At 51.7% G+C, this 27,634-nt stretch overlaps 1 protein-coding gene across 1 annotated transcript; it reads right to left on the reverse strand.

Moving 5' to 3' along the window:
- Positions 1–1,040: 1,040 nt before the first annotated feature.
- On the reverse strand, positions 1,041–26,315 carry ETF1 (eukaryotic translation termination factor 1). Its single transcript, XM_084295575.1, has 10 exons — positions 26,197–26,315; positions 14,065–14,240; positions 13,106–13,245; positions 9,030–9,168; positions 7,939–8,129; positions 7,279–7,408; positions 6,363–6,518; positions 5,699–5,763; positions 4,582–4,729; positions 1,041–3,154 (listed from the first exon to the last, which is right to left on the reverse strand). The coding sequence occupies exons 1-10, from the start codon at positions 26,280–26,282 to the stop codon at positions 3,072–3,074; spliced, it is 1,314 nt and encodes a 437-aa protein (XP_084151701.1). The 5' UTR covers positions 26,283–26,315; the 3' UTR covers positions 1,041–3,071.
- Positions 26,316–27,634: the final 1,319 nt, after the last annotated feature.

Here is a 27,634-nt window from a genome sequence, read left to right on the forward strand (position 1 = left end):
ACATCTGGCACAGAGCATTTGTGACACTGAACTAGACAGCGCTCGGGCATCCCTCTGTAGCAGCCAAGCTCTGCTACTCCTCAGAATGAAAGCCTGAAAAGCAGAAGCTGGGACTTCTGGTCCTGCCAGCAGAGGGTTAAGCACAGCGTACACCCGCAGCAGGTGGGCATTTCCTGCACCACAGGCTCCTCCCGTGATGTGCGCTGACTGCTGGGATGTTTCACTCCCTGCTGATCTCAGCTGGATGCTTTGATCTGCACCAGCACCAGGATCAGCCTTCTGCACCGCGGCTGCAGGGAGTGTGCACACAGCGTTTTGTGCAGCGTTTGTAGTTCTGCCCCAGCAGAAACGCCGCATCTCTGCAGCATTCCGCAGCAGGAGGACCATGGGCCACGCTCTGCCGCCTGCCACGGGGCAGATCAGTGAGGCCAGGAGCTCAAAGCCTGAAGCCCACCTCCAGCTGCAGCCTGGTTGCCACAGGGCCCGTTGCTGCCTGTAATGCTCAGCTTCAGGCAGAGGGTCACTGCTAGGTGAGACCCATCCAACAGTGATTTAAAGCATCTGTTAAAGCTCCTGGTATTGATGACATCTTTTACAGATTGTTCTCTAACAAGGCATCCATACATCTATTTTGGATCAGGAAAAGCCAGAGCAGGCAGGCCCACGTGGCAAGTACAGCTCTGATCTGGATTTGTTCAGCACAACGAGGTAGGGTCCTACAAAAAGGCCTTTCAAAAAAAATAACGCCCAACTGTCCTGGGATGGGAGCATTAAAGGCTATTTTCTGTATCTGCAAGATATTTTTCAGCTCATTTGTTCAGAAGACCACCTCTGGTAACACTGCTCAACCTGATCTGTTTGCCTCCCCCCTCCTCCCCCAAGGTGGATTTCCACTCAGCACGATGAGGAACCAAGATGTGCTCACACTCAGCTATGAAGCAGCCACCTTAAATCCAAGTACCGACCTGAAGCCTTGCTGGCACTGAACTGAGCAAAGCAGGCGTTTCCTGGACTAAAGAAAATAAACCAGGAGTCCGTACTATATTCTTAAATATGGTTTAATACTCTTCTCCATTTCTGTACATCACAACACCAAGATATCACTGCTTGGGATCTCTCTGCAGAGGCTATATAGTATGCAAAGGCTAGGATTTTTCACCCCCGTTTAACGTGTTTGTATGTGTAAGTGTAATACATATCAGTATATATTGATATACACATCAATATATAATGCAATATATATCACTGAAGAGAACACATTGATTAAAGAAATACAAAAATTTGGCATCATTTCCAAACTTAAATAGTAAAAATAAAAACTACAAAAAGGAGCTGCATACCCTAATGTATCATGTGAAACAACAAGCAGTATATTCAAAAATGTAAATTTACATCCAATTTTTCTGGTCTTGTCATGTCACATTAGACCCATTTACAATGGCAAAATCCAGAACATACCGCTTTGAAGACCGCAAACATGCTCAAACCTGGGTTTGTGCACATCTGCGGCAGACCCAGTCACACCTTCCGTGAGAGATTCCAGCTTTGATGTGAAAACGACAGCAAAGCCATCTGCCAGGTTATAAACCAGGGTTACAATTTGTATTGCTCACAATGACAGTAATTTTGGACCTCAAAGAACAGCGTGGCAGAAGGTTAAGACAAGCTCCACCTCCATTCAAGTGAAACAGGATTATTGGAAAAAAATGGACAGGTATGCAACGAGCAACAGTGGCTGCTTTTGACTGATGCACCCGGAGTGATGAGCCAGCAAAGACCAGGACTCCCAGGCACTAAGATGTCAAAGCGCCCATCGGAGAACCCAATAACCCTGAAAAGAAGCAAGACTTGTGTGTTACCTCATGCCAGTGCTAAATTCATCCTCCGCCTGCAAGACCATCTGAAAAACCCTTAGCCCTTTCTAGTAGGTTGAAACGCATTCTATATAGCGGGCATGACAAAAAACTTTGAGTCTTGATGCAACCAGAAGTTTTGACCCATTAAGGGTGCCTTAGAGTTCAGCATCAGATTTACAGGACAATTGTGAGCCACGACAACAGACTTCCTTAGTGCTGGGAGATGGACATCCCCGTGGGTTGTGCTAACGTTCAACACATTAGTATCAAGGGCTCCAAATGCACCAGTACTAAGGTTTCAGTCAAGGGCTCCACTTACTAATTATTCCTATAAAAAATACCCGCTTCCACTGAAGAACTGTGGGTTCAATCAAATTCACATAATCAAGGAAACCTTACGCAGTCCTAACGCAAAAAAAAAAAAAAAAAGACTGAGGAACAAAACAAAATGTACCTTACTTCACTTAAATTGTATGTTTATTTTTGTCAACACTGAAAAAAAAACTGAAGGCTGCACTGCTCAAATCCAATTAAACCCAAGACTTCAGCAGCATTTTCATCGCAATCAATGAAGTGCATTTCCTAGTTTGTAAGAGCAGTGCTTCTGCAAATAGATTAAAGCACGTTTGGCTGGTAAGCCTCCCCAAACCATCTGAATTTGCAAGCCACACCTTATAAGCTAGCACTCTAGGTAAGTGCTTTCTCATTCTTTTGAAGAGAATGAATGGCTCCAATTTCGTTACATTTCTTCTTCTGCAGTCTAAGCTGAGAGTGCCATGTAAATGGGTCACATTGCTGCAAAATGCAGCAATTGATTTCTCCAATCAAAGTAAAAAGAAACAAACCAGTAGGATCTTACTTCTATTAATTTTTGAAGGAAGAGGTTTACAGCAGTTAATGCATCATGAAGGTTAAAAAAATCATTTTCATAAAATACAAGAGCAACCAATTTCACCATTGAGTAAAAGTAAAAACTGGGATTCTTTTTAAATTAGTCCAAAGTGGCATATAGGAACTTAGTAGTTTGCTGCTGTACTGACACTATGACAAATCAAAGTGTAGGGTTTTGCTTTTTTAAATCCAATGTTTGTGGATCGAGTTCTGGAAATGTTCCAATTCTAAGGCAGGGATCTGTTGTGTTTTCCACCATGAGTTTGCTCCTTGGGTTGGATGCTGGAGGGGCGAGGCACGTTTTGCCGGACCCAGGTCGACTACCTAGTAGTCATCAAGGTCAAAAAATTCATCGTCTCCTCCTTGGTATTCCATTCCCTGGAAGTCCACTCGGTACCGCAAGATACCTGGCAAAAACAACACACTTCAGCTTCTTCAAAATGCAAAGAGCTAGAGAGGCATTAAGCAGTTTACTGAGCCCTGTCTGCACGTCGAGAGTTTCTCAGCTGAGTTTTCAGAAGCTAACTCTGCATTTGTGCTCCCAGACAGGCTCCAGCTGATGGCTGGCAGCAAACACACACCTATAGTGACAATGCCACAGCCGCGTCTCAGCCTGATATAGTTTGTCTGAAGGAAGAAAATCCTACCTGCCCAGCCTAGACCAGCTTTCTTCTGGCAAAGCTGAGCCTATTCTAGGACAGTATCTCCAAGAAATGCCAGTAACAGGTAATTTGTTCTAATACAACTGCTCAGACCGAAGCCTATCAGTTAAATTCAGCAGGCAGTTGGTATTGAAGCAACTTTTACAGTAAGCTATACTCACTGGCTGTCTTCCTGGACTCTTCCTACCCCACGCACCAAGCCAGGTCTCTGGGATGCCTTTATCCCTGGAAATGTTTACTTAGGTAAATTCTATTCAAAGTGCAGGGACGGGAGCATGGTAGCAAACACCAAGCCACCACGCAAAGAGCCTGGATCTGGCAGGATGAGAAGGACCTCTGAAATTACAAACCCTGAAAGCTCACAAACACGTTGCTCCATACACAGCCTGACTATTCAAACTTGTTTCTTCCCAAGTAGCACTATTTGTCCCCTGGAAATTCCTCTTTACATTTGTCTCTACTTTACATCCATCAGCCTACACACAGCAAGTGGCAGCATTTAGCATATCAGTAATGCATTGTGCTGAAATTGCCAGTCTGGGGAGGAAACATTCTCTGGCATGTGTTTTTGCTCTACCCTGCTACTGATTTTGCCAGGCTGAAGCCCATTAACTACCTGCACCTCTGCTGAATTAAAGGCTAAACTGGTTCTTGAGTTTAACAGAGGGACCAAATGCTTACAGAACCTCTCCACAAAGTTGGGCCAATAATATTGTTTTGAAAAGAAGCTTAAGACTGGAGAGCAAAATATAGAGAAGTTTTGAGAGACAAGTAACATATCCCAGTGCTTCAAAAGTCCAGCTGCTGTTTGTCATGCACCATTTCTACATAGCAGGGCGTGATCTTCCACAAAACAACATCTGTAGTTAGAGTGAAGCAGTTCACACCTGAAATTCAGCAGCTGGAAATACAGACAGTCCACCCTCTGTGCACTATGAAGGACAAAAGGATGCAAGGAACACAGTCTGAAAGTAACAGCTGCCTAACACGCAGCATCATCGTGCTGAATGTGGAATTAATTCACCTGAACACCCGTGCTGAACACGATAGTTTCTTACACTAGTATAATGGCTAGTAGGAATAGGACTCATCTGCTTTGTCTTGGCACCAGATTACCAAATTAACTATTACAAAAAAAAGACAAACCACAACACTTTTCTTCTGCAGTTTACCTCCGATTCCTCCAAATCCTTTCACAAATTGAGATCCTTCCTGTGATTTATCTGTAACAATTTCCAATGTTGCTCCAAATTTCTTGTAGTTGTTTGCAAACCACTCCAGAAGGGGCATGCTTTCTATCAGTTCATGTTCTTGGCCAGTCTTTGTAGATGTTTGAGAGGGGGGAAAAAAAGCCACAATGTTAAGCTCATCGCACATTAACTACAGAGAACACTCCTACTACAAGCTGTCCTTGGCTTAAACATCAACAGTATCTTTTCTGTCCTCAGACACCTGCATTAATGCTCCACAGGCTCCAGCAGCCCGACACACTTGCCAGGGTCCAGGCGGTAGACACCGCTGACACAACTGGCAAGTGTGCTGGCACAAGCACAGGACTCCTGGTGCTAAGAAATTAAGTTCTGACAGCCTTGTTTTGGCCTCCATACTACAGAAGCCAATGTGGAAGTCAGAGAGAAAATGTCTGATTTATTCTTCCATTCAACTGTCGCCTCAGGCTGCACTCTTACATTTTCACTGTTTGGCTGATTTACTTTTTACCCTGCAAGCAGTCCATAGGTATTCTTCTAACCAGGCACTGTTTACTCTGGGAAATACTGATCTTTGCAAATACGGAGGCAAAAAGCAGAGTTTTGTAAGTAGAAGGTCAAGTGATTATTGGCATAGAAACACTACATCACTGCAGATAACATTGTAAACCTTCTGTGCACAGAAGGAATTGGCAATTACCCCAAAAGGAGGAAAAGCAGCTGGGAACGGCTGCCCTGGCAGACCTAAGGCAAGACAGAGATGACCATCCCTTTTGCAAGGGACAGATTTAACTCTTTTGGTGGATGGATAAAGGTGGTCAAATACGCTGTCCTGCCTGTCACCTCAGCTCATTTGCACCACCTCTGAATTGGCAGCATGAAAGATTGGAACAAAACAAGGCCAGAATCCAGGGGTTAGATTGAAGGAGAACAGGAGGAGCCACAGACTACCCTCTCAAAGTCTCCTCTGGGTGCCAGAAAGGTCATCGGGCTCATGTGCTTGTGACAAACTAAGCTCAGACATTAACAGTACTGCACTAGTACACTGAGAATAAATGTACCGGCCCCAAAGCTGAAATACCTCTTTGTCTGTGAAGTGGGACTTATCCTTCTCCTGCTCAGGTGTCAAATACAGGATCTTCTCTTCTGAGAAGAGAGGGAAAAAAAAATATTAGGTTGGATGAAGCTATCGGAAGCAGGTTAAAAATAGCAGGAGCCTGAAGACGGAGCCATTACAACACAGAAGGCTTGGTCACTGACACTGCCTTCCGTCCTAGTGCATGCTCTGTGGAAAACTCAACAGGGCACACCAGCAGTGTGCAGTGCCAAAAACACAGAACCACCATACCACAGAAAGAAAAAGCAAAAGGCCTGCCACAGGCTTACTGATTATACACAGCTCATATAAATTTTGTTTCAGGCCATAGGGCTCAAGTCACTTCCTCCTCTACAGCACACTGGTATCACATTTATACTTACACAAGCAAAAGGCAAACTTGATGCCAGTGTTGTGACATTAGCACCCCTCACTGCAATTCTTCTCCGCAGTGGAAGCTTGCTGGCTTCGGACTTATTCCCCAGAGCAGCTGGGAAGCTGCAAGCTATGAACCCGCCTACACAACATCCCCTTGATCAGTTCCTTAAAGATCACCTTGAGGAGTTCCTCCAACACAGCCTATCCAAGGAAGGTGGCTTAGGTGTTAAACCCCTCACAGACCTTTCGGTCCCACAGAAGTGCTACCTACCCTCCGTGCCTTGGCAGTGCAGAACGTATCTCATTATATCCAGGTTTTCATAGACTATCAGTATCTCTACTGCTCCCATTTCCAAAGCTTTTAGTGTATCTTCAACGCCGAAACAGTACTTCCCCGTGTCCTGACTGATTTCATCGAAGTATCGTCCTGTAGCCAGGATACAAAGAAACAGATTGTCATGCACAAAGATCAAGCCACAAAGTTTTAACATGCCTGATATAAAAGCAAGAAGAGACTAGAAAAGAAGCACATGGTACTGCCGAAGGAAGGCAAGGTATCCGATAGCATGTCGAAGCATGTACTTAGAAGATTCATCACCAGTAAGTCAGCTCTACCAAGCCCTGCGCTGTCAGGAAGCTCGCTCCATTTAGCTTCCTTTAGTTATGAAACACTCCATGGGACTAACCCACCAGCAGACACTACCTAACTTGGTTCTCTCCAGAGTAAGGTAGCTACTGCTACTCTTGCCCTCCTGTACTTTCAGACCAAAAGCATGCATCTGCTGACAGTCAACCATGGGATTGTTTCGACTGCCATCTTAAAACCAAAATAAGCCTTAATTCTTATCATGCTGAGATTAAAAAAAAAAAAAAAAAAAAAAAAGATTTTCCCCCCTCCCACCCCATTGTCACCAGAAGGCCTGAAACTAAGGGTACCTCTGAAGGAAGGATAAACAGGAGATCAGAGGAGCTCAGAAGGGAAAAAAAGCAACAGAGCAAACACTTAAAGTATCATTCAGTCCTGCAGCATTTCAGAAGGTGTTTGGAAAACTGTGCTCTGCCCAACAGAGACAGCATTGCAGGGCTGAGCTAGCACACGCAGGCATTATCAGGAGGTCTAAATCAAGACCAGATTATTCAATGAAGCATACTTGGCTCAGGAGAAGGCTAAACATGTAGTCAGATACCTATTAGTTTCTTCTCTTGAATGAATTTCACATTGGAGAGGACCTCAGTTGACAATTCAATTGCTTGATTGAATCCATTTTCTCCTCCGTAGGAAATGTCAACTAGTTTGAGCACTTTGGATTGCAACCGCTAAACAAGAAAGAGACAAAAAGAAAAAGTCTGTGACAGCTCTATTATAACAAAACTACTTCATAATGCCTCTAGAATAAGTACCTGGCAAGAGTCAGGGCATTAGTCTATTTTGTTCACTTTTAAGCAGTGGTTGTTGAGTCAGAGGGACCTCTGAATACTTAATACTGAAGCACAGTTTTCAGGCAGCAGTGCTATAGAGATCAGATTTAGTCAAGCTTAATTCCCACAAGGCTTCTACTTTAGATTTGGGAACACAAAGAACATGAACATCAGTTCCAAACCAGGGAGAACAGATTTCTTTTAGCACTGTTACTAAGAAAAGGAGATCTTACCTCCTTTATTAAGAAATAAAGGCATCTGTAGGGTGTCTTTAGGAAAGAAAGACTTCTTTAGGATACAAAAGATTTTTCATTTTGGTCAAATCACTTAAGACACCAAGGTTACATGTCTCCAGAGATGCAGCTAGTATCACTGTGTTGCTACCAACAGCTTAAACATTTGAGCTTTGCTCAGAAAAGGCCACTCACCTGGTCAAACATGTCAGATTGACTTAATTCAGTTTTGAAGTCTGCTGATCCAGCTAAAACGAGACCAGCCACGTTCACCTTGTCACCAGAAATGAACAGTTGCACAGCCGTCTCTGCTACCTTCCTTACATAGTTGTGTCGTTTTTCCATTCTCAAACGAGCAAAACGCAAGGCAGACTGACCTCCTCTACCTTTACAAAACAAGAAAGGGGAGGTAGTAATTTGGAAGTTGTTTAATTTGGGGAAGGTTGTTAGCACATGGTCCCCAGTGGACCCAGAATAAGTGAACTGAAGGGCAGGTGCAGCCTTCAGAATTAGTTTGCTTCCAGCTGAGCTCGGGGTATTCAGCTGGAACAGCAAGTGAAAGGAGTGTTCATTCACACGAGGATTTTTCTCCACATATCCCAAAGCAGGATTTTTTTTTTCCTATTTGGACTCACAACTCTATAGAAATTTTGAACATCTTCACACTTTATATCCTGTACCTCCATTAAATGCTATTTCTTTTATCACACTGCCTCCTATACCTTTCTTGCTGATGCAATGCTTCCTGGTGCTCTCTGCTGCAGAAACTTACTGAAGATGTTTATTTCACTTTGTCCCAGCCTAGTCTACAGAGAAGGATGGGAAGCCAGGAGGTAGCTGACAGACAATTCACTCAATTCATTAGTGGCTCACGAGTTCCACTATATTGCGGTGTCCTGTAGAGTTCTGCTTGCTCCATTACACTTCTTTACTTCTTGCAAGGAACAGGTTTTGTTTTTCCCAGTTGGATGCAACACCCTGAGAGGCAGGTGTTATTACTACTTCTGCTAGTAATCTTTAGTGAAGACTGCCTCAAAGCCAAGTAAAGGGCCAGATGCACCAAGAAATAAACACAAGAAACCAGCCATGTTACCGTGATTTATTAATTTTGATAGAAGGCTCCGACTAGAGGCTTTGCTGTCAGACTTCAAGGGCGCACAGAATGGCATCCAGCTACACACACACAGGCTAAGTTCCCTGCTCCTGCCCTCACATCCCATCCCACGGTATTTAGCTGCAAATCGTTTAGAGATACCAAATAGTTCAGAGATATACAAGTGCATTACCATGCTTCTTTGGAAGATCCACAGTGAATTTGTGCAAGACTTCTCTTGTGTTTCCTTGAAGAGTTCCAAAGAGGGCACCGCTACCATCTATTACAATAAAGCCAAACTTGCTGTCATCAGAGAGCAGCGCTGTAAGAGCCTGGAACAGAAAACAACAGTTGTCAGCAGTAAGCACCGGTTTATCCAGGACCCTGGTTCAAAAGCCTACCAGGCACATTATACCTCAAAAAAGTTCAGTTCCATGGTGATTTTTACAAATAAACTAGACAAAGAATTGCAGATCGAGGAGTCACAGAATCATGCAATGGTTTGGGTTGAAAGGAACCTTAAAGATCACCCAATTCCAACCTCCTTGCCATGGGGACCTGGGCACCTCCCACTAGCCCAGGCTGCCCAAAGCCCCGTCCAACCTGGCCTTGAGCACCTCCAGGGACAGGGCATCCACAGCTGCTCTGGGCAGCCTGTGCCAGGGCCTCACCATGCTTATATTAATGAATTTCTTCCTAATATCTAGTCTAAATCTACCTTTTTTTTTCAGTTTTAAGCCATTACTCCTTGTCCTATCACTGCACTCCCTAACAGAGTCCCTCCCCATGTTTTCTGTTGACCTCCTTAATGTGTCAGAAGTTGTTATAAGGTCACCCCGGAGCCTTCTGCAGGCTGAAGAGCCCCAGCTCTCTCTGCCTCTCACAGGAGAGGTGCTCCAGCCCTCTGATCACCTTCACGGTCTCCTCTGGACCCATTCTAGTATGTCAGTGTCCTTCCTGTGCTGGGGGCCCCAGAGCTGAAGGCAGGGCTGCCTTTCCCTGCTGGCCACACTGCTTTTGGTGCAGCCCCAAAAGCCAACTGCATTCCAGGTTGCACGTGCATGTTGCCAGCTCCTGTTGAGCTTCTCCTCCACCAACATCCCCAGGTCCTTCTCCTCAGGGCTGCTCTCAGCCCATTCTCTGCCCCACCTCTATTTGTGCTTTGTCAGGACTACCTCTGATAGCTACAAACAGTGCTGCCAGGACCTGAAAGGAAACCAGTGTTCAAGTGTGGGAACTATTTTCACAGCATTACCAGCTCATCACATGTCACATGCAGGTGTAACAGCAAAATCCTAAAGAGTGGCTCTGAAAGCTTTAGGTGAAAGGGATCCCACACCTCCACAAGGCTGCATCACCTCTCCAGTTAAAGAAACTGGAAGAGCAGTTCTCCTGGCATTCCAGCCAGGAAAGCTGAACCCACAGAGTTAACTGCTTGGGCTATGTGTCAATGAGCTTTACACAGAGCACCAATACAGCCTGCCTTCCAACCCACCAACCAGCACAAGAACCCTTCTGCTAGAGTCAGAGACCCCAGGAATTCCCAAAGGCAGGACGATGAAATGCCTCCAGAAGATGTTTCAAAGATTCAGCCTTACAAAGCAGAATTAAGTAACAGCAGCAGTTAACTGTCACGTGAATAACCAGATATAGAGAAGGCAGCCACAGCATTTGTTGGAAAAATTAAGTTGTCCAGCAAGTTTCTTCTCTTTAAACAAAGGAGCAAAACTCATCCTGTAATCAGTTTGACTGACAACTGAAGGACTGCCTGGTTTCAAGGCTTCCAAGTTCCTTCTGTCCAATTCCCTGCTCAGCCCCAGTTCTGGTGGTGTGGGACACCTGTGGGTACTTCACCTTTCCACTCCTTTTTGGAAGGAGCCTGTCAGCTACTGTTCCTTGTTAAAGGCAGCACAGGCTGGTAGGCACATCCAGCACACACACACTGCTCACTTCTACGTGCCCAAAAACCAGCATAGCAGGATTCCTTTTCCTGATGTTATATCCAGGCTAGCAAAAATACGTTAGCAGGACAGAACTTATCAAGTTCCAGATGGTTTCAAGTCACTACTTTAATACGGTAAGAGTGATGGTGATGACTTACTCCACTGGACTCTTAACTTCCTGCACGCATGCCAGGTTGATTACTGTGCTGAATGGCAAGAATAAAGAACAGTCATCTTTATCCAAAATCCACACAACCAAGTCTATGGGTTTCAAGCTTAAAAGGAACAGAGACACTAAGTTTTAATGGAATCTTCTGGCCAAAGTAAATATTCTGTATTAATTCCTCGGCAGTGGGATGAATGAGAGGAGGAAGTGGCATATTACATTGCAATCTATTTAACTGGGACAGAGCCAAGCAAATCGTGTGACTGGAATGAATGCTGCAGCCAAGGTATCAAAATAAGTCATTGTAAATCCTACTCTTCAGAAATACATCAGGGTTCATATCCCTCTTGGGAAGTTACTTCAGTTTCACACAGGCAATAAAATATCTAGAGGAAATCTTATCAGATACTCTTGCCAGACAGCAAATGACTACAGCTCTGATGTTCTCGATTCCCTCTTACTCTTCATAAAGTATCCAATGGTCAGTAATCCCCCAATTTCCCCTTCATTAGTTCTGTCAGCAATTCCACCCTTTGACCTATCAAGCACGAAGAAGGGACTGGTGCTTTTATTTCTCTTCCTTCAGCCTGGGCTGAGCTCCCTTTCTCCACCTCAGCCTAACACTGAAGATCATGTCCTTTTTCTGCTCCTTGACAGGTTCTCACAAGGCATCTGCTGGGTACTCAGCCAGACGCCAGTCTCTCAAGTTCCAGCTGGGTGTTGGGCACCCCTAGGTTAAGAGCAGAGCTCGTCAACCACATCAGAACTCCAGTGCTAACATCACTCATTGCTTTTACACCTAGAGTTGATTCTGCAGAGCAGACAATACCACATAAAACAAGTACACATTCCAGAGGCACAGGAAAGCAAAGAGCCCCTGCAGAAAGGTGCTGGCAGTAATCACGTCATCAGCAGTGTCAGTTACCACAAGTTCCTCTCAAGTTACTGGCTCTGCCTTGCAGAGCAAGGCTGCACACCAGCAGAGTATTTACAGCTGCCTCCCAGGGACAGCCCACTGGGCAGCAGCTACTTTTTTTGTATTGAATCAATGCCCCGAAGCAGGAGCTGCAGCCAAGACTGAATTAATCCCTTTGCTGATAGGGCAGAAGGCAGCCTACCTTCACCCACCCACTGTCAACAACTGCAGGGCCAAATGGCTCCCTTGACTTTCCACCTCTGACTCTCTCCTGAATTCCCCTGCTTACCTCCTGGTTTCAGCGACCTATGGACACATGGGCTCAGCAGAACCTTCACGAGTTGTACCTGGTTTTGATACTTCTGCTAGGTCAAAGACACATTGGGATTTCATCCTCGGTGGGGAGAGAAGCATAGGGATGTACCAAGCATAGGGATGTACCTCACGTCTGTGCGACAAACAATCCTCTCCTGCCCTTTGAAACTCAGCCAGGGATCAGACCTCCAAAAACCCAACCAACCAAGCAGACCACATCACTGAAGGCCCTGTCAAGTCCATGTCAGCTGGGTTTGATAACAAAGCATTACGCCTCCGTCCACACACTGCGGTGAACATCATGGACAGGAAATGCAATCAGTCTCCTGGAGACACTGAGACTTTTGCCAATGCAGAGCCAAAGCAGACGCACACACAAACTGATTTCATGAAGTTAAGCCCACTGTGATCCACATCAACATATGCCTCAAACCAGCCATTTCACTAAGGCAAGTAGATGCCGGATGAATATAACCCCATCTCACCCCAGATAGATCAAGTGCATGCCAGTGCTCCATCAAGGGGCTCAGGTAACACATCCGATACCAAGACTGGCAGCACTAATATTATCTTGGCTTTACTTTAAGGCCTGGCTTGGAATAAGATCTATGGGCCTCTAGAGTTAAGAAAAAAAAAACATTGCCTCCAATTACAGGGAAAAGCTCATGTCCATGGGTAACAAACTGAGCAGCTGCTTGCTGGGCCATAAAGTCAGCTGTACCAGGAGCTGGACAATACGTCAATTCCTTTCACCAAATATAACACATTTTTGAATATTATCCAGTCACAAGCCAGCCATTCAGGCTGAATTAGAGCCTGCTGTTACGGAGTCTGCGGGCTCAGGCACACCAAGGATTGTTTGAGTGATTCCAGCAAAGTACTTTCATTTCCATTACTGCAAGACCGGCAGACAACAGGAAACTTCTTACCTCTGTGTGGAATTTGTTGTCACACAAATACAACGATGTATTGATTGGTTTGAAAGGTTCAAAGTCGATGTTGACCTTCTTCTCTTTTCCTTCTTCTGTCACAATTGTTCCACAGTAAACAACCAGACCATTTGGAGGTACTATAAAGGATACAATGCAATTTTAGATCACTATGAAAGACTGCAAGCCATAACCATCAAAAACTAATCATCTAGCCAGGAGACTTAAGACAGAATTGAATTTGAAGTTCCCAAGTTTTTTACCTTTATTTTCCCCCCTTCATTTCTTCCCAGATCTCCACAGCAGAAAACAAACTCATTTACTGCACCTACACTGAACAGCTCAGGGCAGTGGCAGAAAAGTAACCTTGGATAGCACTGAAGGAACGACTCCGAGCAGCACTCCAGAAACGTGTACTTGTTTGTTCAACCCAGGAGCTTCCAAACTCCTAGAGCCCTGAGAACAGCTGAACATCCCTGTGAAGCTTTCCTGTTTCTCATACAGCAACGTACACACTGACCACCTCAGTGAAGGCCACTTGTCAGCGTAAAGGTAAGAGTGACAAACCCCTTTCCAGTGCTTATTTTAGATGGGCTGGCTCTACTTCCTCCCAGAGCTATGGAGGCTTCATCGCAGCACGCCTACATTTCTGCTGGATGAAAACCCACCAGTTTAACACAAGGGAATTACAGCAGACCAGCTCTTAAGGCTGGACAGGTTTCAAGGAGTCATCACTGCTAAGGACCAAGTTATCCCACTCACCAAAGAGCAGGCCCATCCTCCTACTCTAGTCCCGGGGGCCACCCCTACAGTAACCACCCAGAGGCAACATACCTGGAACACCAGACAAAGCAGCACAGGCCAACAGATTTGATTAGCAGAACAGAGCACAACACGGGAACGTAAGAGTGCTTCCAAGTAAGGGAAGTCTGCCAGCACCCACACAAGCTAGAAGTTACCTTTGTTATAGAGTTTGAGTCTTTGTTGTACAGACGTGATGGCTCCCAGTACTGAAAGGCGATTCACTCGAGACTTGATGTTGGAGGCAGTGCCAAACTCATCCGCTAACATTTTTGCCACTCGCGAGATCTGGTCTTTGGGGGGAATGATCAACGATATCATGCTGGTACCATTGCTGGGAAGGGAAGAAGAGGGGTTGTGAGCAGCCACCAGTCAAAGCAACGTTCAGCATTCATACCACATTCCAGACCCGTCTCCTCCCTCCTGCCCCACATTCCACCCCACCTCCAGGGATGCTTTGACCCACTGCTATTGGTGTCATTCCCCTTCTGCTGGACAATAATGGGAGAAATACATAAAATAAAGAGTCTCTTCAGAGGATTTGCAGCTCACTACCAAGCAAGTCCTCCAAATGCTGCTTGTTTAACTTGGGATTCTACTTGGGGAGGAAGGAACATAGTTACAGGCTAGGGGCTGCCAGCTGAAAGGCATGTAAGCAGCCCCCAGTTGAGGTTGTTTAAAACAATGCAGCCACATACTTTAAGGACGTTTCAAAGCCCATTGCATTTGTTCTCAGACAGCTGGAGCACCAGCCAGCCCCAGAGTTGTTTTAACACATTGCTCTCCTCAGATTAATACCAAAAACTGAACTGGAAGGGTCATTTTGTTGCAATCTTCTACTTTTCTGCTTTCCTGCTAGCCCTGCTTCACATGAAACTCACTGACTCTGGCAGCTGCTTTAAATAAAGCGCTGAAGTACGTGACTGCTAGTTCAGAAGCACCAAGCCCAGGCACAGAGGCAGGAGATAAGACCCCACAAATCACAGAGCTGCCTTAAGCTAAACGAAAGGAGTTTGGTATTAGTTTTTTCTAGGGCTTTGGGAGGAATCCTGCAGAGGTCTTAATCCCCGAGAGCGCCTCGTGGGCCAACTGCATCCAAAGCCCAAATGGAAGCGAGGGAAGTTCCGTCGGCCTTCCAGCAAGTGACTCCCATTTGCTGGGGAAGTATCCCGGATGCCTGAAGTGCTGCTGCATCATCTCAGCGTAGCCCAGACCTCATACTGCACATTTAGTCACGGCATACAAATCGAATGCTTCATCACGCCCTCCAGTCCTCTCAAGGGCAAAAGCTGCACTCAGGGTTCTGAGTCAGATCACCGACAACACGCTCGTCAGCCACGAAAGAAGATTTCTGCTCTTACACAAACCTCTCGGCAGCACCTGCCTGCTGCCTCGTCAGGCTGCCACGCGCCAGCAGCCTCCCGAAGCGTTTGGGCTAGGGAGGCAGCAGGGAGGTGCTTTAAAAAGCATCACTTCATTAGCCTCTTTACAGAAGTTACACAGCCCTCTTCCAAAGATCTTCAATTCAGGCCAAGTTGAAACAGATGCTGGGTCAAATATGTCCCTGACCTTCCAGACAACTAATTGGTTTTAATATCCAAGATCCCCACACACGCTAATCGAGACAGTCGTAAAGAGACACTTGCACGCATTATTCCCCGAAGGAGCTCTGAGCCATGCTGACAGCTACGGCAGACTTGCAGGTCACACCAGCCAAGAATACTCCGTGTACCACTCAATTAAAGCAGCGAGCTGCCTCGGTGAATGGCACAGGCCTTAGGGGACGTGTAATGGCCTCCCGGTCCCAGCAGGCTCCTTTGAGCAAGAGGCCGACCAGAATGAAAGCGACTCTTCCCGACTCCTCTGAAAGCAGCACTCGAGGCAAGCTCACACAGCTCGGTTCTTCCTCTGAAAGGAGAGATTCTCCAGCTTCCAGAGATCGGAAAGCTCCGCGGCTCCTGCCCAGCTGCAGGAGCTAAGGGGTACTCCCAGCGATGCGGCAGGCGGGAGACGGGACCCTCGTGCCCCTCGTGGCTCTCCTGATAGCATCAGGTCTCCTGCAACACTTCCTCTGTTGGAGTTACCACACTGGGAGAGAGCAGACAGGGAGGTACAGGAGTACTCGGGGGTATAGCAGGGGGGAACAGCAGCCAGGACCCACTCTCCAGTAACAAAGCACTCGTCAAGGTGCCTAAGTGCGAGCCACCCCCAAATCCTGGCCCCCGGCCTCGTGCTATGTCCTGCTGCCCCAGAAACCCCGCAGTGACAGGGGCACAGCGCTAGGTGCGGCGCTGTTACCTGGTGTCACACACAGCACCTCATCAGAAGGCAGCCACAGATGTCAGCCAGACTGCTGCAAGTCACACCGGGAACTCCACAAAACCCCAAATCCTCCCCCAGGGGCAGCCCCAGCCCACACACCGCTGCTGCTGCCAACCCCCCCACGCGAGCAGCTCGTGGGGCAGCCGCTAACTGAAGGAAGAGCACCCGCTGCTCCCTGCCCTGCTCCCTCGGCCTCACAAAGGCACAGCGGGGATCTGCACACCAAGCGAGAGCGTGGCCAGGGAGGCTGAGACCAGGAAGAGGCCAGCTGAAGCGGGTGTGCACGCAGGGGGCCGCAGAACTGCCTCACGCAGCAGGGACCACAGCAACCTACCCCAAACGAGCAGCTTTCCCCTTCCGAAGAGAGCTTCTACCTCAGTGTGACCTTACTGCAGGGTGGTCAGCTCTGAAAACTGCGGCTCTGCCTGCTGTAAGCCCCGCAGTGAGACAACACATAGCAGGGAATCGCTGAGACAGCTACAGCTCAAAAATGCTTGGGGAAAAAAAAACAAAAGTACTCTGCACAGCAAAACGGTGAGGAGGTTTCCTATCAGGCTTTGCACAATGCCTCAACAAGAACAGAAGGATTTCTGCACATCCTCCTGCACCTCACCTGTGCCTCATCCTCCTGCACAGCTGCTGGATGAGCTGAGCGTTTCAGAGCACATTTCCTCTGGGAATGCCATACAGGAGATCACGGTGCTGGCTGCAGCCTCCAGAAAGGGGCCCTGGCAAGGTGCAGCCCTAAAGGCAAGCGGCTCGGCCCCACATGAAGCACATGGGACGTTTGCCACCTGAAGGGCTGCTGCCAGCCCCGAACCCGCAGCCAGCATGCCACCAGGCAGAGCTTCATCACAGAATGGTTACAGGGAGCAATTAATTATCCGTCTGGATTAAGGGAAGCGCTCACACTGGCAGCTCAGCATTGAACGTGCAATGAGCTTGGTTCTTCCCCCATCACCCCCGGTGCTCCCGCAGGCAGGGGGGGCCCGAAGCACTCCTGGTTATGGTCGGCGCAGCACGATCCCAGGCTCAGGAGTGCCAAGGCTTTTCAGAGGCACAGGATTTCCAGCACTGCCAAGAGGCTCCCCCAGGTTTCAGCGCCCCCAAGACAAATTACACGAGATCAGCTGGAAGCTAATGCTTTCAGGCTGAACTAAGCCAGGAAGTTTTAAGCTGCTAGAGACAGTTGCTGTCCCTATTCTGGGCTCAGGAGCGCCAGCACAGCAGCCAAATAGCTCCTCCATAACGTAGATATGTGCATCGAGGCGTTTGCTGTGTAACAACCCGGCATCCTCGTCCACAGGACAGCACAAGATGTGCCACGCTCACGGGACTGGAGGGCAGAACAATGAGGCACCAAGGGCACCTGCTGCGGGCTGCAGAGACACAGGGAGGGGGTGCACGGAGCGCCAGCCCCTGGGGAGGTAGAAGCACTTCCCTGCTGGGTGCTATGGTTACTGATCACACCGTGCCAGCCCTGCCAGTAATTGGCAATTAGCTCAGATTTAGCGTGGCCTGGAAGCTACCAACATCAGGTATCTTGTCTGATGGTCTGTGCTGGAGATCAAAGCTCTGCCTTTGCTCCTAAACCATCCTAGGGGGACCTCCAACTTGGCTCCTACAACCCACCAGAGCTGTTTGGGGGTAGGAGGGAGGCAAAAGCAAGCAGGCTTTGTTCTCTTGAGACAGCAAGTTCTTGTGAAGTGAGGTTTGTGGAGAGGACAGCCTGTTCTGGTACTGAAATCTCTGTGCTAGTACAGTTTGGATTTCAGATAACTGTACGACAAAACAAATGGCGCTCCCAATCACGGAGAGGCCTAAAAGCAAACGTTAACAGATTATCACAGCGAGGGGCGGTGAGGTGCTGCATCACTTCTAACCTAGTCCCCAGAAAGTGAAGGTTCCTGCAAGCAGGTGCCTGGGCACGCACAAGGCTTGCTCTCACTCTCAGACCCTCCTGCTCTTACCAAGCTCTCCCGGCACCTTCCAGCAGCTGCGGTGCTTCAGGCTAAGAGCAGCACACGCTGGGCTCTGCCCCGGAGGGATCTCACAGGCTTCACCCGGCCGTGCTGCTGTGCCCAGTCCCACGCCACGTTTGGCACCAGGAGCAGTGCTCTCTGCGTTTGCGTGTTGTTTTTCAGCCTGGAGAAGCCTCCATAACAGAAGGGAAGAGCACCGAGCAAGCAGCACATCACACTGGAGACAAGCTGCCGGAGACACCCCCCTGATGGCTTCTGCTGCAGCCAGGCCTCCTGCTCCAGGCAGCCACCTTCAGCTGCAGGGCTCCAGGGTCTGCGCTTCCACCAGGTGACAGACAGCTGAGCGGGTCCTTGCACCTTCAGGGACACTACAAGCCGGCTTAGTGGCTTTCCAAGAGCTTCCCCTGTCCCACACAGTCACCACAGTAGAACGGCCACCTGAAAGGCCACCAGAGCTCCAGAGGCGGCAGGCCCCGACCTGCAGAGGAGGGCGACCCCAGGCAGTGAGGAGCAGTCACAGCCCGCCTCCCGGGAGGCTGGGGAGGCACAGCCCTGACCCCAGAGCCGTGCTGTATAAATAGCAGCTCCCAGCGGGCTTGGCAGGCAGCAGCTGAGCCATGCTCGTTCCACAGTGAAGCATCGCACACTAACAGCACCCGGGGTGACCCAGAGGTACAGAGGCAAGGCAGGTCACTGCCTCTGACTCAAAATGGGACTATTTTACAGAAATATTTTACAGGTGCTCCCTGAGCACCTCGCTTTCCCAGGAACAAGGGAGCACGAGGCCCACGCACGACTGGCAGGAGCATGAGGCAGCTTTCAGGTAATCTGCTCTTACTCACGTGCTGCAGCCAGGAAGCTTCCTGTAACCGCTGCCACGCTGCTTCAAGCGCCGTTACCTTGGGAAGGCAAAAATCCTGGCCTCCTCCCGCAGGGCTGCAGCTTACCGGGTGCACATCACCCCTACCTACACATCTCAGGCTGCCAAAGCTTTGTGAGGGCCTGAGTGGCTCCCTCGCTGCACGCCCATGGCCAGCTGCGAGATGGCTGCCGGGAACGTGCCCGTAACCCCAGGCGGAGCCTGCCACAGCCAGGCACAGACCTCAGGAGAGCCCCGCTTCTGGGCAGCCAGAGCCCAGCAGGCTCGCGGGGCTTCGGCAAGGGCTGCGTCGAGAATGCAGTCCCACACAAGCAGCGTGGAAGGGAAGAGGAGCTGACTGCCTGGGTTTGGTTTCATTTGTTCGTTTTGATCCTGTGTCTGAGCACAGATGTCGAGTGAAATACTAAAAAAAGTACACGGCCTTTGGTGTGGGCAAGTCCAAAAGCGCTGGTTTGGGTTCTCTTACACACCACAGGCCCAGGCACTCCCTGTTCATAAAAGCCTCGCATGTGACAGCGCTGACCTTGCCAGGAGGAAGTTCCGTGCACAGGCTGGTACAGCTCATCAGGTATGGCTGCACTACATGAACAGCTCACAGACGTGCCCTTTAAAGACTTTATGTCTTTTAACAAGACAAAGTCCTCTCCAAATAGGAAGTGGCACCAGCTCACTTGAGATGCCCAATCTCGACAGCCGGCTGCAGAGGCAGAAGCACTGACACCTCCTAGAAATCCTGCCAGCCCACGAGCAGAGGATCTCAGCAGTGTAGCAGCGCTCTGGAGGCAACATCACCTGGAAGCTCACCCAGAGCCTGTACTGCGTTTCACAGGCATTTGACCGGCACAAATGACACGTCTCTGTCTGGCAGCTGCTCGAGAAGCAACAGCTTTGTGATGTCTCCATCAGACAGTTGAAAACCCACCCCATTCGTTTCGTGGTCTCAAAGCACGGCACAGAGGGGACAGGTGCTGCATGGGTATGTGACAGAGCCCCCAACACCACGCAGTAGATATTGGGACCTACCATTAGCCCTTATAAGTTTAAAGGAGAGGTGAAAGCCATGCTGTTGGCAGCATGTTTTACCGCACCATTTCAGCAAACACCTCACAGCTCCCACCTCAGAGACACTCCGCGTTTCACCACAGCATGCGCCGCAATTCAGGATAACTTACTACAGCTCCCAAGTGCCCCTCCCTGCTTCCAGCTCATCCAGAGAGGGATACAAAGATCTGGAGGAGATTGGATCCCAAGCACAAGTGTGGGGAGGAGGATGTCCCTGGACCTGGCGCCACCTCAGAAGCACAGAACGGGTACAGGACAGGGGGTAAGTGTGGTTACGAGAGAAGGACTGTGGGGCCAGGAGGCCAAGTCGTTCCTTCTTCCAGAGTGCTGCACAGCACAAGCACTGACTGGAGGCAGTGATGCCCCGGGAGCACTGCAGATGGTTAATTCCCGTGTCTCTGCCCTGCACAAACAGGCATCGCCGAGCTGCACAGCATGAGGCTGTGCATTTACCTCCACCACAGCCTGCTCAGTGCCAAGCTCTCGTGCTGCAGCTCTGTCCCAGAGCCCTAGGCAGGAACCTTCCGTTCCATCCACCAGAGGACACAGCAGTACAGGGGGGGGCACACAAGGCACTGTGCAACCACACACAGCTTCAGCACTCACGTTACGAGTGTCCTGAGAAGATGCTCTGTGCCCTCACCCTACCCCACCGACCTGAAGCAGAAATGAGAAGCCCCCAGAAGCCGTGCCAGCCGTGAAGCCCAGCACCCAGCCCAGGGAGGTGATGCTGCTTCCCGCAGCGCAGCCCTCGCTCCGGCAGCCGGGGAGAGTTCCCCGCGGGGTGGCCGTGCTCCCCCTGCAGCTCCTGGCCTGCCGCCAGCGTCTGCCTCCTGAGCTCGGCAGGCGCTGCTCCCCAGGGACAGAAAGGAGGCGAAGGAAGCTCAGGGTCACAGAGCTCCCCTTCTGCAGGCAGCAGGGAACGTGGCCAGGTGTCACTTGTCCCGAGGCGATGCAGGCAGCAGGTAACCGAGCCCTCGCCCATGGGTCCAGCTCGTGCGGCCGCTCAGGCTCCCGGCTTCCTCCCTTCCTCAGCCGGAGCAGCTCCTGCACCAGCCCAGGCCCCAGCTCTGTGGGACAGGAGCCCCTGACTTTACCCCGTGCTGCTGGAGAGGGACCGTGTGACATCACCACGCTTCTGACAGCCGTGACTCACGGCGGGCTTGGTTCTGCTCCCCTGCTCTCCCCCCTCCCTCTGCAATTATTAATGCTCCAAGTTTAAAGACTTGTTGCATTATGCTAATGGGCCAGTTGGGTACAGGCTGTACACCCGGGGACTGAAGCAACAAATCCAGATTTGCTCGTTAAGATGTTAATGCCTCACAGCCACATGGGAACAAGGAGCCAACAGCGGGGGGGGGGGGATCTAGTTGCCACAAAGCCAAAAAAAGGCTGTCCTGTCCTCTTTGGAGGTGCTCATCCCCGTTTCCTACCACATCATTTGTCTTCAGCAGGCAGGATCTCATTCATTAGCTCGACGTGAGGGATGACCCGTGCGTGACTCACGCTGCTCAGCACTGACTGACGCCGTTGTGAGGGAGGGCACCCGGCCACCGAGCCACCCAGGGCTACAAAACCCCGACCTGAGCTTGTCTGGCACGTAGCAGCTCTCCGGTCAGGCCATTCCCTGCCACCTGCACGTACTCACACAGCACTGCCTGATGGCTGCTGTAATTCAGGAGCAGGGGGAGCAGCAGGTGAGGATGCCCAGAAGTGAACAACTCGGTGCAGGCGAGCAGAGGGAGCCAGCAGCCCTCTTCTTCAGAGCCTCGCCCTGAGGGCGGCTGGGCAGAGAAGCACCAGTGCTCGGAAGCACTTCAGCTCAGGTACCAGCCTGTGTCACCATCTCTTCCCTAAACACCCCGTGTTTTGGTGACAGACCATAAAGCCACAGCAGAAAGCTCACTGCCAGTTCAGATACACCCCACAGCCGCACCAGTGACACTCCTCTTACAGTCCTTTGCACACAAAAGCCATTTTCCCCTCGGGACTGGCCCAGCCCAGATGCCAGCAGACATTTAGCCCACTGGGGACACCTGCACGAGGCAGGGGCTCGCTGTGCAGAGCTCCTCAAGGCTATGGGACTGCAGGCCCTAACAGGACGTACCAGCACTGCAGCCTGCTGAGCACAGCACAGGCTGGGAAGCCAAGCAGCACCTTGCCCAGCGCTGCCCCTCACAGCTCACCCAGGTTCAAGGTCTCCCTCCTGCACCTCACCCTAAGGGGAAAGCTGCAGCTCTGCAGAACCAGCTTCTGTACCAGGTGTAACACTGCTCCCACACCACACGGATCCCCCTGAGAAGGCAGGGGGGCCTGCTGCCTCCCTCCCTTCCTTCCAAAGGAAGCCAGGAACACCACGAGGCTGCAGAGGATGCCTAACTCACCCCAGTCACCCTCTAAGCGATGCACACAGGCACAGCTGCCCCCAGCAGCTGGCACAGCATTCACAGCTCTGGTGTCACCTCCCAGGGGACCTCTGGAGAGGCCCAGCACATCACCAGCAGGACGGCCCAGGGCTCACCTCGCTCTCCAGAGCCACCAGGACGTCCCAGCAGGTCTCAATCTCACTGACCTGCCCGGGCACCTAAGCAGTGTTGCCCCAGGACAGCCAGAACAGCCCCACCACCGAGCAGGTTCCCATCCCAAGTCAGGGAAGCAGCAGCAGCAGCTCGAGGCCAGTTCCAGAGCTGGGCCCTTCCACCAGGGCCAGCAAGACTCTGGATGGACGGAGGGAAACCCAGCTGCACCCACAGCCTTCTGCAACACGTGCTGGGTAAGTTGGTCTTGGGTAAGCCACAGGTCAGGCTCTCACCACTCACACAGCCCCAGTGTGTGCTGCATTTTGCAGGAGCTCCCATACATCCTCACACCTGTCTCTACGGGTAGCTTCTTGCCTCGCATTTGGTTTCTCCCATGTAGCAGATGGAAGTTTCAGCTCGACAAAATCCAAACCCTAGTGAGAAACAGCCTGACCTCACTTTGCCACGGCTCCGAGACACCAAGATTTCCCCTTCTCTTCCTATTTCTCCACTCTCCTGCCTTACTGCATTTCCTCCCATTAAACCTAGCACAAGTCACCCATTCAGGCCCAGTTTTTGAATTTGCTCAGAAGCCTGTGTGTGTCCTGCTCCTTCACCTTCCAAAATACCTGATTTGGAGAGAGGTTTTGATGCTCAATCCTTACCCACTCTATTTGGCTCTGCCTCCAAAGACACCTGTCTGGTTTGCTTCCTCTCCGGACACCTCTCAGGAGGTGTCTCAAAGGCAGTGAGCTCCTGAATGTTTTGCCATTATAACTGGGCTCCCACCCTGCACTGGCACCCGCTGTGCTCTTTCTCAGGGTCAGAAACTCGCTGTGTGCCCAGCAGAGGGGTTTCTGAACCGTTTTGGAGCAGAGTGCCCTCATCACCAAGGCTCAGAGAAGCTCTCCGAACACTGTTCAGGGTGCCATCTCGGGCCTAAGCCTGCAAGGAGGCCGCTAGCTGTTGCTGGTACTTGATTTTGCCAAGCATTTACAGCTGAGATTAGCAGAAAGGCTGCCCGCAGCCCCGCTAACTAGTCAGAGCTGCAAAGGAACAAAGAGGGATTGTCATTTTCATAGCGACACTGGAAAACTGCACGCAGCAGTAACAGGAAGGCCCCGAGACAGAAGGCAAGGGGGAAAAGAGTGGCTAACGCCACTTCTGCTCGAGCTGCTGCAACATCCAAAGGCAGCAGCACAGCCACGGCCACCCGGGAGCACAGTCCTTGACAGAAACCACCCGCATGCTGCTCAGAAAGCGGAGCCCTTCTGCAAGGGAGCTGCTGAGATGCCTGATGAGCACCTGAGCAGTTGGAGCTGTGGGGGATGAACGATAGGGGCAGGCTCCTCGCAAGGAGCTCCTCATCACCAGCCTTTTCCCCTGCTCCACTTCTGTGCTGGCAGCAATTAACCTTTGCGGCCAGGACTCGGGCCCCATTTGCTCTCCCTCACACGTTCTGCAGACGCCAGCTGCTCCCCTGCCCTTATCGCCACATCGCAGAGACCACCTCATTAACTCCACAGCACCAGAGAGCTCGCAGCTCGGCTTGGGAAGAGCTGGGAGGAGACAAGAGATACCTCTGCTTTGGGAACGAGACAGACAGCAGAGTTTGGAGGTTAAGGGTTTGGTTTGGTTTTGGTTTTGTTTGTTTTTTAATTGTTTTGCCAGGTTCTTTCAGGCCAGCTACCAATAAGAAGTGCAGCTCTCCTAAGCAGAGCGTGACGAGTGACAGCGGGCGTTCTGGCTAGGATGTTACCTCACAATATAAGAAGCAGCCTCAGCCTCATGGGCCTCCAGCTGCTCAGCTTCTGGTGGAGCTGCAGCTCCAACCTTCTCCCCTAGACCTCTGGCCAATGCTGCCACTTGCCTCAACTGTCTCAGACACGACAAAAGCATTCCCTTGCTCTCGTGCTCCCTTCACATTTTGATAATACCCCACAGGTCTTACTGAGGTTTTCCCAAAATGCCAGGGTAACAGCAAAAGCACCCCAAGTGCCACGGATGAATTCAACGCCGAGCTCCGGCCTCCTCCAATTTCCCTTTGATCCACTGCAGGAACAGCCAGCGCCTGAAACTGGGGCACTGCTGCTGGGTCACTATTAGGAGCACATGAGTAAGGGAAGGTGGAGACACCAGGGAGCCCCGGCTCTCCACGCCACCCTATTTACAGGCTTTGCCCCCTAACCCACCCCAGAACAGGTCTTCCTACTCGGCAGGAAGGGGAAGCGACTCTCCCGGCGGCAGGAAAAGCCTGTTTCACGGGCTGGTGCCAGGGAGCCCAGCGCTGCTGAGAGCCGCAGCACCTCTTCCCCTCGCCGGGCCCAAATAACTTCGGCTGGGCCTCCTGGAAGCACACCAGGCGTTCACAGAGAGCCAGCGTAACCCTGCTTAGGGTGAGGACTGCTGGCGTCAGCAGCTGTCGCCAGGTGGGGTTTAGCATCAGCACACATGGTTAGCAAAGCAGCAGCAGTGTCACAGCACCTAGGAGATATGGGGACCCAGAACCCCCTACACGCATCTCACTGCACGTGGAGCATCCCCACCGTGAGGCTGAGCTGGGGCAGGGCACACAGCTGGGGAGGAGGGGGGATGTCAGGGCTGCAGCCCCAGGAGGCTGCTCAAAGGGCGTGCCTGGTCCCTGCCAGCCCTCCTGCCTCACCCCTTCCAGGAGCTCTCTCTCAGTTTCAGCCCTGACTTCTACAACATTCACCTGCCTGAAGGGATGGACAAAGAGCCACTGCTCCATGCCGACATACTCGTGCTACCATGTTCTGAATTGGGAAGGGCCAAAACACTAGCTAAACATTTCCCCCCTACACCCCAGCCCCTCTCAGCACTGCAGGCTGTTTCCACGGGCTGCAGCAGACGCCTGGAGCTGCCCGAGCCCTCCCAGCACCGTGGCAGGAGCAGCTCACACCCCCCGTGCCTGCCGGGACCTCCCCAGCAGCACAGGGCACACCGCGTGAAGGCAGAGCTGTGCGGGCAGCTCAGGCAGCCAAAGTCCACTCTGCTGCAGGCGAGGGCAGCCCCGGCTCCACGTTCCCTTATTGTACACCCCAACCTCGCGCAGCCACATCCCGAGCCAGATTAAAAAAAATATACATGTTAGGAGAGGCCTGGCTTGGGTTCGTATCCCATTTCCCTCTAATTAAGGGTGGTTTTTAACAAAATGCCGCCCCGTGCTCGCTCTCCAGAGGGGAACAGCCGCGGGCACCGAGGGCAGTGCGGCCGAGGGGCCGCGTTTCGGTGCGGCCCCCCCCGAGCGCGGCCCCGGCAGCGCCCCGAGCGGCCCCGCGCCATGTTGGCCGGGACAGGCGGCTCCGGCAGCGGGCCCGGGGCGGGGAAGGAGGGCGAGGAACCGGGCAGGGAGCGGCACAGGGCACGGGGCCTGCCCCGCCGGGCCCGGCCCGGCCGCTGAGGGGATGGGATGGGATGGGGGGGGGGAGGAGGGGGGGGGGATGAGGGAGGTGAGAGGGGCCCCGCGCCCCCACCCCGCACCCCCCCAACCCCTCCGTGACGCACCCGCGGGCCGCCTCCAGGCTCTTGATGAGCTTCTTGATCTTCCAGATCTCCACGTTGCGGTCGGCAGCGCTGGGATCGTCCGCCATCTTCTCCCTCCTCCTCCTCCTCCTCCTCCTCCTCTGGCGGCCTGAGGCGGCGGCACGCGCGCGGCGGTTACGGCCCGGCCCTCACGGCCCCCCCCCCCACCCCGCACCAGCCCCCCCTCCCTCCCCTCCCCTCACACCTCCCTCCCCTCCCTCCCCTCCCCCCCGCTCACCTCAGGCCCGCTCCTCCCTCCCCCCCCCGGCGGCGCGCGGCTGGCGGCGGCGCTGACGTCGGCCCGCGGCTGCTCGCGCTCCCCCTCGCCGCGCCGCATGTGTTGCAATCGGCTCACGTGGGGGGCGCCCTGACATCACTTCCGGGAGAGGGGAGGGAGGGGGGGAAAGGGGGGGGGAGGGACGCGGCGCGCGCTCGCGGGGCGGGCGGTGATTGGCTGCCCGGCCGCGCGGGGGGTTGTGGGGGGTGTAGTTCGCGGTGCGCTACCCCCCCCCCCCTCAGTGCCTCCACGGGAGGTATCGCGAGAAGGGGGTGCTTAAAGGGGACGCTTCATTAGCGCCGGGGTAATTAGTGCCGGGTTCATTAGTGCTGGGTTAATTAGCGCCTCGCCGCCCCGCGCACGGGGCTGAGGGGTGGCGGTGAGCGGCGTGCACCGCCCGGCCCCGTGGGGGGCACGGGGTGTCGCGACAGGCGGGGCGTGTCGCGACAGGGAGGGGCGAGAAAGGGGAGGGCAGCCATGGGGGGGGGTCGGGGGCTGTGAGGGCGGTGGCGGGGGTGGCGGGGGTGAGGATGAGGATGGTGAAGATGAAGGTGATGAAGAACATGAGGGTGGTGGTGAAGATGATGAAGATGGTGAGGAAGATGATGGTGAGGAAGAAGATGAAGGCGGTGGCAATGAGGGTGACGACATGAGGTTGATGGTGGTGGTGAGGAAGATGATGAGGATGAGGATGATGGTGGTGAGGAAGAAGATGGTGATGAAGATCAAGAAGATGATGGTGGTGGTGAAGATGAAGAAGATGAGGGTGGTGCTGATGAGGATGAGGATGGTGGTGAGGAAGATGATGGTGATGAAGGTGAAGAAGATGAGGATGGTGGTGATAAGGATGATGGTGGTGATAAAGGTGATGGTGGTGAGGAAGATGATGGTGATGATGAAGATGGTGGTGATGAGGATGATGATGATGGTGGTGATGATGATGAAGACGCTCCCCTGCCCTCACCCCGTGGGCCCCAGGCTGCAGCAGGAGCCCAGCACCACCCCAGTTGTCCCAGTTTGTCCCCCCCAGCCCACCCAGCACCCACCCGCAGCTCAGGCCAGGCGCAGCAGCCCCCCTGTGGGGGCCATTTCCGAACCTTTTCCCCCAGAGCCGCTTGTTCTCGGTGCTCAGCTCTTCGCAGC

Source organism: Netta rufina, assembly GCF_964035555.1.
Source record: "Netta rufina genome assembly, chromosome: 14".
Lineage (NCBI taxonomy): Eukaryota > Metazoa > Chordata > Aves > Anseriformes > Anatidae > Netta > Netta rufina.

Coding starts and splice junctions, on each gene's coding strand:
- ETF1 (XM_084295575.1), bottom strand. CDS start 26,282: ATGGCGGACGATCCCAGCGCTGCCGACCGCAACGTGGAGATCTGGAAG. Junction 7,409..7,938: donor AATCTGACATGTTTGACCAG/GTGAGTGGCCTT, acceptor TTTCTTGTTTAG/CGGTTGCAATCCAAAGTGCT. Junction 5,764..6,362: donor GCACTGCCAAGGCACGGAGG/GTAGGTAGCACT, acceptor CTCTCTTCTCAG/AAGAGAAGATCCTGTATTTG.